This window comes from Rhinoderma darwinii, chromosome 1 (genome assembly GCF_050947455.1).
Source record: "Rhinoderma darwinii isolate aRhiDar2 chromosome 1, aRhiDar2.hap1, whole genome shotgun sequence".
NCBI classification, from domain to species: Eukaryota; Metazoa; Chordata; class Amphibia; order Anura; family Rhinodermatidae; genus Rhinoderma; species Rhinoderma darwinii.
In genome coordinates this window covers 385629471-385643606 of record NC_134687.1, presented here as the reverse complement: position 1 = coordinate 385643606, position 14136 = coordinate 385629471, and the positions used below count along the sequence as shown (strand labels likewise).

The window sequence follows — 14136 nt, the reverse complement described above, 5'->3', positions numbered from 1 at the left end:
GGAATACATTTAACAGGTTCTACCTTGCTTCTTAATTTGTGTAAATTATAGACCACAAACTGAAATAAATGCATTTTTGTCCTTTCCATCTAACTTGTATGTTTTTTTTTTTTCCTCTCTTCCCCCATTTCTGCTTGGGAATACCCTTTCTGGACAACTATAATATCCTCAACAGCAGCAGCAGTTACAAGCTCAACATTTGTCACATAGTCATGGACCACCAGTGCCTCTAACTCCACACCCGTCAGGACTCCAGCCACCTGGCATTCCACCTCTAGGAAGCAGTGCAGGCCTCCTTGCCCTCTCTAATGCACTTGGTGGGCAATCTCACCTTGCCATAAAGGATGATAAGAAGCATCATGATTCCGACCACCATAGAGGTGAGAGGCATGGCAAGCAGATGTAGGATATATCCGTTTTTTTTTTTTTTTCTACTACAATTTGCATTTTTTTCCATTTATTTATGTTTGAAAGTTATTGCTCAAAAGCAAAATCCTAATAAGCACTCTGTAACCATGCTTTGCCATTATTGTCTATAGCTATGCCATCCTAGTTAATTATGCCATAGCACTCAAAGGTAAAGCGCCATGTAGCTTTACCATAAGAATGATAAAATTGGACCGGAAGATATATATATACACAGAATGTAGTATTCCCATAGATCTATGAACAGTTTGTATAATCAATCTTGTAACAAAATTTGTTTAACTGCAAATGTGTTTGCATTGAATCTTTATAAAAAAAAATGTTTTTGTCTATCACAAGTAATACAAACTTTTTCAATCTAAACTGCAGCAAAGGCTACAACATGTCTGCAGCTTACTGGCACATTTGCACTTTTAATTCTTGTTTTGGTTTATGTAAAATGTAAATGTGATTTATTATGAATGGAAAATAAAACGCCCTTTAAAAACTTCTGACTTCTAATTTGTCATTTTTATTTTCTTTTTGTTTGCGTTTTGCTTCTTTACCACAATGGACATGTCTGCATTTCTGGGTTTCCTCATGAGCAGAGAGAGAGCCAGGAACAGTAAGTAATGTGCTTCATGCTTACATGCCCAGTCCTCGTCATTTAAACTGGGTATCTACGTCATAATAGCTTCATTAACATTACACTTATACAACACATCCGTATTATTGGAGGGACTGCTAGCTTGGGAATAAAGCACAGGACATTATTGGGCTGGTTTTAGGCAGCTGTAATGCGGGCACGTTTCAATGTCCATATTACAGCCTCCACACCATGACCCATTGGGCTTTTACAGCACAGAAATTAGATCACCATGTTCAATTCTGTAGAACTACATCTGGGTGCAGATAGTTTCGCATTAGGGCAGTCTGAATCCAGCCTAACTGGATTCTCCCATTTACTGCAATTTTCTTCTCACCCCCTCCATCCCTAAGGTTTTTAAAGGGGTTCTCTGGACATTTTTAAATTGAAGGCCTATACTTATGATTTTAAGGATTGGACTCCAGGCACCACTGCTAATCAGCTGACTAAAGGGGCCACAGTGTTCACCAGGTGCAACACCATACACATCCATAGTGGCTTTGCCTGGTATTGCAGATCGGTCCCATTCGCTTAAATTGAACCAGAACTGCAATCCAAGGCACAGCCGATATGGAAGTATTTGACGCTGTACCTGTAAACTGTAAAAAGGCTGTGGCGACAAACTCTGTGATTCCATTGGCGGAGGTTTCGGGAGTCGGACCCCCATCTTTTGATATTAATGGGCTATACAAAGGATAGGCCAGCAATATAAAATGCCTTGAGACGCATTTTAATTGCCATAGTCCAACCATTATTTAACTAAAATACATTTTAGAGTACTAGGAAAATGACTTGCAGCCTTATCAGGATGTATTGTAGTCTGCTACCATCCACCATGTGTAGACTTTGTACAAATCAAAGAAACGTCTCCTTCCTCTGATTTCAACCTAACATGCTCCAAATACTTCACAGCCTTGTACAGGCCATTTTCCTTATCATATAAATGTTTGGTTTTATTATTTTTTTTTCTCTATACAGATGTACCTTCCCTTACTTTTTCACTCTCAACGCAAAAAAAAAAAAAAAAAAAAAAAAAGTTAAGTTTGCCTCTGTCAGATATCAGTCAGCCATCTGGAGCCCGTAGACTCCCATGTTTAAAAAAAAAAAAAAAAAAAAAAAAAAAAATATCCTTTTTTTCTTTTTTTTTTTTTCTTTTTTTATCTGCTCCATTCAAAGGTTACAGCTGCTCCCTTTAAAGAATTATCAATCTGAGATTTAAAGATTGGGTTAAAAATGGGTGAGAAAGCCAGAACAATAAGACTTGCAGAATAGCACTTTTAATTTATTATACTTTGCAAGCGGGCTTTTGGAAGCTGACACTTTTATAGATCTCCCATGTCCCGGTTTCAGAATTTGGTCTCCCTTTGACTTGGGATTCCTTTGTTTTCCTTCATATTTTAGACTGCTGTTGCCTGAAAACTAGGGATACTCATTCACCTGTTTTATGATGATAGTCCTCAAACTTAAAGGGGTTGTAAACTTTTATCCGTTTGTCCTCATAGTTGTAAATGTTCTGGTTTCCCTTGGATACTTATTGAACAAATTCTTCCATAGCTTCATAGGAAACTCTGCTCTCCACGTTCCCAATAAAGTTCTTGATAAATTTTTTTTATTTTTTTTAGTTCCCCCTTGGGCATACAAATTTTTTTATAAGGCCGCCTAAGTTTAAATGTGTGTGTTTTCAGATTTTAATAAAAAAAATCTATTGAGTACTGTCAAACTATTTAGTGTAGTGTTCTGGTGTGCAATGTTGGTATACACTTAAGGCCATGATCACACGCACCGTTTTTATTCAGTTTTTGACTACGATTTTTGAGCCAAACATGAATAGATGCCATAAAAGGGAGATTCATCAGTGTTCTTTTATACACTTTTTTTTTTTTTTTTATTCACTTCTGGATTTGGCTAAACAAAAACTGCATCAAAACTGATCTGGCCGAACACTGACTTGAAGGGGTATTCCTGCTGTTGGCATTTTTCACCTATCCACTAGACAGGTGAAATATGCTAAATCTGTATGGGTCAGACCGCTGGAACCCCCACTGATAGTCAGCCACAAGAAAGCAGCTAAGAGGAATTTGAATGCAGCGGAGGCCAGGCATGCGCGGTGCCACTACATAGTCTGAGGCTTACCTAAATCCTATCCATATATCCAGTGAATAGGTGACAGGCTGAAATACCCTTTTTTGTTAGATTTGTTTGGACACCTTTTACCTCCTTGTACCTATTAGATAAAATTAAAAGCTACTGCTTGGAATTAAATCTAACGGTAAAAAATTGATTTCTAGAGTTTTTAACGAATGTTGCCTCTGTGTTAATCACATACATGTGCAGTTTAATTCACTATTAAAAAGATGCTTGCAAAGAACAAAACCCTTTTCCAGAGGTTACTTAATTTTGTAGCTGATCACACTATTTTATGACTTTCTCCTAAAAGCGGGTCAGTGTCACATAACTAGTGATAAATGGCTTTGTAGGTAGAACCATTTAACCACCACTACTTAATTAGTTTTTAGAACTCCTTTTATTCTGGTGATTAAGATCTCGCTATCTTGGAAGTGCCTTTGGACTTATTGGTTTAATGGCTGAATACCTTGCGGTTTAGATGCTTAGCCCAGCCAGTCGCACTGCAATTTTCAGTTTAGGTTCTTGACAGTCTTCTCTGGATGATCTGGTATTTGAGTATGAAGATGGTTGAAATGCCTGCTCTGTATTTCTAGTAGTGGGCTTGCACTGTATCCCTTCATGAACATGGTATGCAATCTCTGAATATTTACCACCCAATTGGAATAAACACAGCTGACTTTTATTTTCATGTTTTGGAAGCTGTAATATTTGGTCAATTGTGTGCAAAATTACATTTGTAGTTTAAAGATAATGGCAATAGTTATTTTGAACGCTTAAGAAAAATGTTTTTCTTATTTTTACAGAGTAATTCTTTGTTGGTTTCTGATAGCCTGCGAGGAACAGATAAAAGAAGAAATGGACCAGATTATTCTAATGACCACAAAAAAAGGAAAGTGGATGATAAGGATTCAAGCCACTATGTAAGTTAATGACCCTTTCCCACTGGAGAGTGCCTGATGGATCTTACATTTCCATGTGACAATGAGAAACATCCCAAAAACAAGAAAATGTGACATATTTAATATAGCAATTACTCCTTCATAAAAGTAGTTCACTATAGTTTACAAAAATATGGCAAAAGACAAATTTATGCCTCTATCCCCATGCCTATGTGCTGATCTCTGCCCTTAGTTCACTGATTATTCTACCATAAACTAAAGAAAAGGGTGACTCGCTGGTTGCTAGGCATGTGCTACCTGACCACTCCTATAAGAAGACTGATTGTAAAGGTGGCCATGCATATTAGGCAAACGTTGGCTGAACACACAGGGCCAACCATCTAATGTGTATTAGATGTTCAGCCCAAAAAAAATTATGCATGTTGAATTTCATCTTTCCCGATTCTATGCTCTTAAGAGGGATAAAATGCCACGAAGCGTGCATGGGGAGATCGGGCGGAATAGCTGTCGGCTGACAGCTATTAAATGTATGTGTCCACTTTTTTTTTTTTTTTTTTTTTTTTTTTTAGACCGCCTGCACACATTGAAGATTTCCATAGCAAATACAATCTAGATTTTCATTGCAGAAATTCTGCAGCATATTATAGTAGCCGTAAAGTGAATGAGATTTGAACGAATCTCATTCACACACTGCAGAAAGAAATGCCCAGACAAGGCAAACGATTGACTTGCGGCGGGGATTCTGAAACTGCAGTATGTCAATTTGTTTAAACAAACAATAAAAAAAACGAACTTCTGCATGGAAATTCCGCAATGTGTGCAGGCCTTTTAGCCAGGTTATTGGACCTGGTCTCAGCTGTTCGTATTATAGCTGAATTAGCATTGTGCTTCCAGAAGAGGAGTGGGAGCTTGGCCCCATCAAGCCATTACCCATCCCATCCTGTAGTGGTAGAATTATTCTTTGAAAAATCATAAAGGATCTGTCACTAGTCTAGTAATGCCCAATCTTCTAGCTAATCGAATAGGCGCTGTCACACTCGTAATACTAGTGAAAATTGCGTCCTGAAACGTTTATTTTAAGCTAAGCTTTTTTTTTTTCTAAATATGTAAATGAGGCTATACTACAAAAGTGGGTGTCAACAGCAGCGACTCTCCTGAGGTAGAGCTTCCTCACAGCCTCGGACGCTGTCCTATCAGCATGAAGCTGCTTCACACAGTGTGAGAGACTGGAGGGAAGGGGAATCCCTTCAAACGCCCATATCTAAGATTCCAATCTTTCATATGACACCAGGATCGCAGTACTAGCTGTGACACAACTGGAGATATCGCCAGTTGGTAATGGAAGATGTATACTCTATGGTCACTCTGTGTTGCTGGGCACGGGAGAGGGAGAAGCTGTATGCTGATTGGACAGCGCCATACACAAAACATTACACTGCCCAGAGTGAAGTCACCTCCTATTTGGGTATTAGAGCCACACTAGCATACTTAGAAAAATGCACAAAACTTTGCAAAAAAAATAAAAATCCTCTTTAAATAACCACTTTTACAAATGGCATACCAGATGTAGCCGTTTGTTTAAACTTTTTTTTTTTTCTTTTTTTTTAAATAAAGTTGACCTTACTGCTAATTTTAGGACCTACTTTATTGCTTTTAAAGTAAGGCAAACCCTAATTTCTACTTCGTAATAAGATCCCGAAAGCAGTTGGTTGCTCTTCACTGCAGAAGTTTGACTGTGCAATCCAGCTAAAGCTGCAAAAGGAAACCTAAATAGTGTGCACTTAGGAGATGTGCTCTACCCTCTGATAACCCTGTCTCACAAAGCAAAGTTATTTCCTGTTTGTCTTTCAAAAAGCCAGACACCGTTAACCGTCTTGGTTTTCCGGTTTGAAAGGAAAGCATTTCCAGTAGTTTCACAAAGTCTAGCACATGACAAAACATGCAGCAATAAGGGTCACATTTCTGGAACCTTTGAAATGTCCTCAATATTCGCTCTCTTATGCATGGTCCAAGTTCTTCTTGTTACGTGTCAATAACGCACACTGTGGTTAAAAACTTAATTTGTGTGTGAGAATTTGTTTGTCCACTCACTCGACTAGCTGTTATGTTTTCCTGATGTCACGAAGTTATCAACTTCTACTAAGCAGATTGTTATGTTTTATTTCTGTTATTGTGAAAATAGAAATCTACTAACTACCCAAGTTATTTTTCTTTTACAGGATAGTGATGGGGATAAAAGTGATGACAATTTGGTTGTGGATGTTTCTAATGAGGTGAGGTTTTTTTTTTTTTTGTATTTTTACTTGGCCCCTGATGGCTTAAGAGTTTTTGTTGCCTCCGTTTGATGTGTGTACATACAACAGTGCTTGCTATAGCGTGTAAACATTGTATTATATTACAACAATGTAAAACCGTTTATTTGTGCACATCTGTAGGACCCTTCTTCCCCAAGAGCAAGTCCAGCTCATTCCCCTCGGGAAAATGGAATTGATAAAAACAGATTAATGAAGAAAGATGCGTCAAGCAGTCCGGCATCTACAGCATCATCAGGGAGCTCAACGTCATTAAAATCGAAAGAAATGAGTATGGTAAGTAAATGTCGCAAAATGCTTAACTGATACTGACCACTACTAGAATCCATCTTTACCGGCAACATGCAAGCAACCGGTACTGGTGGAAGGCCAGCGGGATGCGCTACCTACACTTCTGTAACATAGAAGGTAAACAGGCTAGTCTCCAACATGATCATGACCTGTTGCAAGGCATCTCCCCAATTTCATCGGAACGCTACCAAGCCAGATATACATGTGCATCGATTATTCAATACTCTGATACACAAATGAATAAGCATGATAGGGCCTTGGTTCTTGTTCAAGTTTGATTTCTAATAGTAGGCTATGGCAAGCATTCAGAGCAGTCACATTTGTACCGTCTAAAATACTGTTAAATGTTTTGTTATACATTATTTCAAGCTTTTATATTGTTTAGTATGGGAAATGATAGTTGACAAATCCTCTTTACATTTTATGTGTGTGAAATCTGCTTGTGCGTTGAAAGCATTGCAGTGGAAATACACCGCACACAGAACATGGCGTTTGGCTGTGCTTCCTGCATTAAGTGATGGCAAATTCATGAGACCTACATTTTCCACGAGCTTAGTAGGCCAATTGTAAGTGTATTGGATGTAGAATGATTTTGTGCCAGATAGTCCTTAATTTGTCAAGCTCTGTGAAAAGACCACATTGAGGAAATTATATGCAGGCTTAGAAATTAGTTTTAAACCATCTCCGCTATGCGGCTGTAGCTCGGGAAAAAAAAAGTAACACTTTCTACAGATCTGAGATTTCGTTTTGGCAGTAGAATTAAAGGTCAACATTTCTTTCTCAAGTTAATGCTGTCAACATTGTGTGGATTTATGAAAATTGGCTGAAGGAGCGGGTAGTAGATGCCCAGTATCCCAGCTGCTATTGTGATAAATTGTATAATATGGCCTGGATTAAAAATAATACTCATTTAATTTGTTTAACGATACTAGCATGAAAAAGCCAGCACGCCTGTTCTGAAATCAAGCACGCCAACTCCTCGTGGTGATGTACCGACTCCCGGCACAAGTGCTACGTCGGGTCTTCGTCCTGGACTTGGCAAGCCTCCCTCCATGGACCCGATGGTTAACCAAGCTGGTAAGAATTCCCTTTTCCGTCCTTGCTGTTTACATTGCATATGTTACGTTCATAATACCCTATGAATGTTAAATCTGTTTTTCTCCCCTTTCCTTCCATCAAAGAAGGCTGATGTATAACAGATGTTTGCACTCCATTTTCAGCAGCTGCACCACTTTCAGGCAGACTGTTTACACTTGGCTTTATTTTAATTCCAAATACTCCAATTTTCAGAAAGGCAGGCAGAAGATATCCATCTACTTATTCTCAGTGTAATGCTGTTCTCAAACCCATAATTCCCAGTTCCAGTTGGTTAATATTTGCTATATGCATACAGCAAATGAACGCAGCAATGTTTACTTTCACAGGCAAGTCCTTTCATGTAAATCCTTGAAGAAATCTATTTTCCTTTGTGAAGCGACTATTAAAATTCAGGAGTCTGGCCTAGAATAAGATTAATTCCAGATCTCTCAGCCTTTATCTTTCAGCTTTGGCACTGGCAAATATATTGTAAACAAAGATCAGGCTTTGTTTTTTTAAGTAAGAGGGGAGAAATTCCATTGCAGTAAAAGGCAAATCTATAAAACCTAGCAGAGGGGGATGGCAATAAAGACGAAGTGCTGCCGTATTACAGGTCTCGTTCTTTTCTCCATGCATGCCTAGAAATTGCCACCATATTGGAAGTACATGTAGTATTAATCTGTTTGTTATGTTTTGTCATTTGTTACGTCCTATAGTAAGCATATGATCTTCTCTTCCAGCTGCTGCCGGTTTGAGGACACCGTTAGCAGTTCCAGGCCCGTATGCTACTCCATTTGGAATGGTACCTCATGCTGGAATGAATGGTGAACTTACCAGTCCAGGAGCTGCGTATGCAAGTTTACACAATATGTCCCCGCAGATGAGCGCAGCCGCTGCAGCAGCTGCCGTGGTGGCATATGGCAGGTCACCAATGGTGAGTGCAAACTGTTCTAGTTTACTTAAAAGATAATTTGGGAAGGCCTGCATTGATTTTACAGTAGATAAAAAGGAGACCTCCATATTATACATGCTAGAGTTCCTACTGATCTATGATCTCGTTTTATTAAATAAAGGCATATAGCACTGTACATCTTAACCTTTCTGGGTAGAAAAGAATGATCCAACTACAGAACTGCCATTTAAACGTACATGGGTAGAGCTGTTGGGAAGTTGGAGGGGGTACCCTACAAAAATCAGTTCACTCTGCGGAACTAGTCTGAAAATACTTGGCAAAATCCATGCAAGTTTTGCCACTGTTTTCAATGCAGATTTTGCCACAGATTTCACCCTTTGCATTGCAATGCGAGAAGTCTGCATACTAATCTCCTTTAAGATTCTGCCCCATATGCGTAATGTTAGACTTGAAAATCTGAAGCATACTTACAACCCGATACATTTTCTCCTGCATGCGAATGGCTATTATAAAACCGTTTCACTTGCATTGCCTTATAACCGTTTTTTGGTTTTGGTGTGCAATCCATACTAAGTATAAGAGTTCAGCCAGCCTGCTTTTTTTTTTTTTTTTTTTTTTTTTTTTTTTATGGAAGCCAAATTTTTCCAATGTGGTGGTTGTCACCTTTGTAAATGTTGCATCTTGTTAGATGAATATAACTCCTAAGAATGAATATTAAAGAGGCTCTGTCACCACATTATAAGTGGCCTATCTTGTACATGATCTGATCGGCGCTGTAATGTAGATTACAGCAGTGTTTTTTATTTAGAAAAACTATCATTTTTGATGGCGTTATGACCTATATTCGCTTTATGCTAATGAGTTTCTCAATGGACAACTGGGCGTGTTTTAGGTTTTGACCAAGTGGGCGTTGTACAGAAGAGTGTATGACGCTGACCAATCAGCATCATACACTTCTTTCCATTAATTTATACAGCACATAGCGATATTGCTATATCGCTATGTGCTCCCACATAAACACACTATAACGTTACTCAAGTGTCCTGACAGTGAATATACATTACCTCCAGCCAGGACGTGATGTCTATTCACAATCCTGACCCTTCTGTAGCGTCTCTGATATTTACAGCAAGGCAAGCGTAATCTCGTTTGAAATGACAGGTTACATCGTAATCTCGTGAGACTGCGCCTGCTATGCTGTAACTCAGGACGTGATGTGTATTCTGACACTTCTGTAGCATCTCTGAGTGGAGGTAATGTATATTATCAGGACACTGCAGTAATGTTAGTGTTTGTGGCTGCACATAGCGATTTAGCTATATCGCTAGTGCTGTGTAAATGAATGGAGAGAATTGTATAACGCTGATTGGTCACTGATTGGTCAGCGTCATACACTCTTCTGTACAACGCCCACTTGGTCAAAAACTAAAACACGCCCAGTTGTCCATTAAGAAACTCATTAGCATAAAGCTAAAATAGGTCGTAACTCTGTTAAAAATGATCGTTTTTCTAAATAAAAAACACTGCTGTATTCTACATTACAGCGCCAATCACATTATGTAGAAGATAGGCCACTTATAATGTGGTGACAGAGCCTCTTTAAAGACTATATGCAAGGACTGCTAAGAGTTTCCAGGCAACTGACTACATTTTAGAGGAAAATGCTCATTAACAAAGTCTCTGGGTTTTTCCTTTTTGTGAAAGTGCTAACTGTAGTTTCCTCTTTAAATTTGTACAGGTTGGCTTTGATACTCCTCATATGAGAGTGCCAGGAATGCCTCCTAGCCTATCTGGAATCCCTGGAGGAAAGCCGTATGTATACATTTATTAAACTTCTATACCATGCCTAATAGTTCTCCCTTTTTTAGGATCTGTTCTTGATAGGCCTTTTAATAGCGCATCCAAAAATTAAACTCGTAATTAGTTGCTTAGGCCAGGATCACACACTGTTTTTATGCAGTTTTCTGTATAGTTTTTGACTGAGTTTTCAGAAGTGGATCCAAAAAAAATGAAAGGTCTAAAGAAAAGACTGATGCATCTCCGTTCTTTTGTGTCCACTCCCTCGTTTGGCTCAAAAACTCAGGCAAAGCTTCATGTGATCCTGGCCTTGGAGAAAGTGTCCTTGTTGCCTGAGCACATTCTTCTGGTTCAAGAACACTTTATAATCCGGTACTGTTGCTCCGTTTTGCGAAGTGTTTGGAGCAATTTCTAAGGTGTTTCCTACTCCATCCCCACCTGTTCAGTACAAAATTTGCCGAGTACTTTTTCTTGATTTGCTTGGCATCTGATGTTTGACAGGGATTGGTGGTCAGACCTCAGCTTTGCCCTATGCTGCAGGTTTTATGAAGGTCCTGGAGATATTACTCTACCTTGCTGCATTGGTTGTCGGATTGTCGTGCTATTCATACCCTCTATAGTATAGGTTATGGGAATGTGTCTTGTTCACATTTAAGTGGTAGGGTCTCCATAGAAGAGAAATATCAGAAATCGTGTTGAGGCATCTTGTTACCCAAGATGGGTACTCATTGCAAGTAAATGAACCACCATAGTAAACTGTAGCATGGAAGACTCCATGCTCAGGTCAGAGTCTACTTCACTGGAGCTGCAAAGGTTACTCTCTGCGTTCAGATTATATGGTTTCTCTCTGCCATGTATTTCATTGAATGTTTTCGTGCAACTGACATTCTTTTGTAGTGTAAAACATGGAAATGGTCTCATAGGAACTTGCTGTTTTTGTTGTTTTTTTCAGTTTTACCAGTATACTTACTACATGTAGTCTGTGAGTTAAAATCATGCCACACTAGATAGAAGCGCACTGCTTTAGTGTATTGGAGTACAATGTAAATCGCTCCCCAGTAGAGGGGGTAAATTGTCTGACGATCCTGATAGAAGTCCTTGCAGTATCACAGGTTAAAGTACAATAAGTGGAAGCACAGATGTTCTGATTTACATTGTTAGTCGTCACACAAGATGTATGTCAGGAGAGAAAATACTTAGATGTTTATAGGTTTCAGCCTCTAATTGTTTTCCATGCTTCAGGCCAAATCGGAAACTATATTTAATCAATGTTAAGTGTTTTTCCTGCCTGCTGCATAGCGACTACATGTTTGTCTTCAAAAGCATCATGCAATTCTCGCTGCTTGTGCGGCAATCTAGGTGTTCCTTGCCTTGCATCATTGTTTAATGTATTTCCCATCCCCCCCCAGGGCTTATTCATTTCACGTTACTGCAGATGGCCAGATGCAGCCGGTTCCATTCCCTCCTGATGCTCTGATTGGCCCAGGAATCCCTCGGCACGCGCGCCAGATAAACACACTAAATCACGGGGAAGTGGTTTGTGCTGTTACCATCAGCAACCCCACAAGACACGTGTATACGGGTGGAAAGGGATGTGTCAAGGTCTGGGACATTAGCCAACCGGGCAACAAAAGTCCTGTGTCTCAGCTGGACTGCTTGGTAAGTGAACAGGAACTTGTGTTCTAGGTAATTTCTCCTTGGAGGATGAAGAAGGAAATGCTTTTCTGGTCTTTAGCCTGTGTTGTCTCAATACCTAGAATACTGCCAGAACAAGTTCTCTGGGTTGTCAGAGTACAATTGTTTTGGCACAGGCTAACGTTGCTTTTCCTCCAGTTATGTGTATTTTATAAGTAATGCCCTTGGTTAATATTGCTTTTGCCAGAGCTTCCTCTTAAAATTCTTTGCCCAAGGACCATACCTGAAATACTCCACAAAGTATAGTATGCTTCGCTGTACATCGCTTTATACACACACCGGCATCTAAGTATCGTATTCAAGCTGCTTACGATCACTATCTCATGTTCAGCTCCACCTAAGTACTACTTCATTGTGTGATGGTTGAAAGAATTGATTCTCATGCCTTGTAGCCAGAGCCTCCACTGTGTGTGTATGTTTACTCTGCCTGTTTGCCAAGTAGGTGGTTGGAAATTGTTAGATGACAGTTATGAAAAATAATCGTAGGACTTGGCGTTGCTATGAGGAGTGTTTAACTAGGCTTCTCCAGTCATTCATACAGACTGCCTTTGTCATTGTTTTGATGGAATGTACCGGTGCAAATAATAATGTACTATTTATAACATTAGCATAGTAAAGTATTTAACTTTCTTATAATCTCAGAAATATTAGTCAACTTGATCATAAGCAGTTTAACTTTCTTTTTGCATCACACGTTTTACTGTATAGGTTTTGTCTAGAAGTCCAGGGTTTTACGCAAGTTGAAGTCCCCTATAGTCATACACCCTTTAGATAGTATTTGTAGAATAAATACACAAGAAAAAATCATCATTTTAGACTTTATTTTCTTCCCGTATAGAACAGAGACAACTATATCCGGTCATGTAAATTGCTTCCTGATGGATGTACTCTGATTGTTGGAGGGGAAGCCAGCACGTTATCCATATGGGACCTGGCAGCTCCTACCCCACGTATAAAAGCGGAGCTGACATCATCTGCTCCTGCCTGCTATGCTCTGGCCATCAGCCCCGATTCCAAAGTCTGCTTCTCCTGCTGCAGCGATGGCAACATCGCCGTGTGGGACTTACACAACCAGACGCTTGTAAGGTAAGTTATAACAAAGAAAATTCTCTTAGGCGGGATTCACACGAACAGGTCGCGCCCGAGTGCCGGCCGGTAAAATCGGCCATTCTGCCCAGCCGGTTTGCATAAAGTTTTGCATCCGTGCCGGGCCGGGCAGATCCGGACAGTGACATCAGCGGCAACTCCTGAAGGGGAATCCCCATGTGTTCGGGGATTCCGCTTCAGGAGTTTCCCCTGATGTCACTGCCCAGATATTGACAGAGACATCAAGTGTCTGTCCAGGAGCGGAATCCCCGAAAACACAGGGATTCCGCTCCTTCAAGGAGCTAAAGTGCGGCTAGCACATAGCAGAGCGGGGAGATACCTCCCCGCTCTGCTATAGTGGCGTCGCTGCAGTAGTAGTAGCAGCCGCAGCAGCTGCTGCTACTAGCGGCGCCATCGAAGGTGTCGCCGGGCCAGGAAAACAAGCAGGGGACGGGAGCCAGCGCAGCGCTCCCTTCCACCTGCTGTACACCCCGGCCCTGCCACACCGTGTACAGCGATGCCATTCGTCAGAATGGCATCAACTCCTCCTCCTCACATGCACTCTGCGCTGTGAGGAGGAGGAGATAGAGCGCAAGCGCCGGGAAACCCGGCCATCACTCGGAACACATTCCGGTGATGGCCGTGTAATACCCGGCCCCATAGACTTCTATGGGAGCCGGGCGGCCGGGTACCCGGGCAAAGATAGAGCATGTCCTATTTTTTGACGGCCGGATTTCCCGGCCGTCAAAAAAATCTGTCGTGTGAATAGCCCCATTAGGGGTCTATTATTCCTAATGCAGCCGGGTGCCGGCCGATTTATGAACGGCCGGCACCCGGCCGGGAAACCCTGCCGTGTGAATGAGGCCTAATAGGGCTAAAATCTAATCC

General features: G+C 40.5%; 1 protein-coding gene across 9 annotated transcripts in view; it reads left to right on the top strand.

Moving 5' to 3' along the window:
* LOC142652732 (transducin-like enhancer protein 1) overlaps window positions 1–14136 on the top strand; it is a 51073-nt gene that overhangs the window by 23642 nt on the left and 13295 nt on the right. For 6 of the 9 annotated variants that reach the window (XM_075828445.1, XM_075828420.1, XM_075828431.1 and 3 more), the window contains 10 exons: window positions 176–380; window positions 1014–1030; window positions 3982–4098; window positions 6297–6350; window positions 6513–6665; window positions 7613–7757; window positions 8498–8691; window positions 10409–10482; window positions 11877–12126; window positions 13001–13248. In XM_075828445.1, the coding sequence (XP_075684560.1) occupies window positions 176–380; window positions 1014–1030; window positions 3982–4098; window positions 6297–6350; window positions 6513–6665; window positions 7613–7757; window positions 8498–8691; window positions 10409–10482; window positions 11877–12126; window positions 13001–13248 (1457 nt within the window). The remainder of the gene's footprint in view (window positions 1–175; window positions 381–1013; window positions 1031–3981; window positions 4099–6296; window positions 6351–6512; window positions 6666–7612; window positions 7758–8497; window positions 8692–10408; window positions 10483–11876; window positions 12127–13000; window positions 13249–14136) is intronic. The other 3 variants (XM_075828413.1, XM_075828426.1, XM_075828437.1) reach the window with 1 other exon arrangement.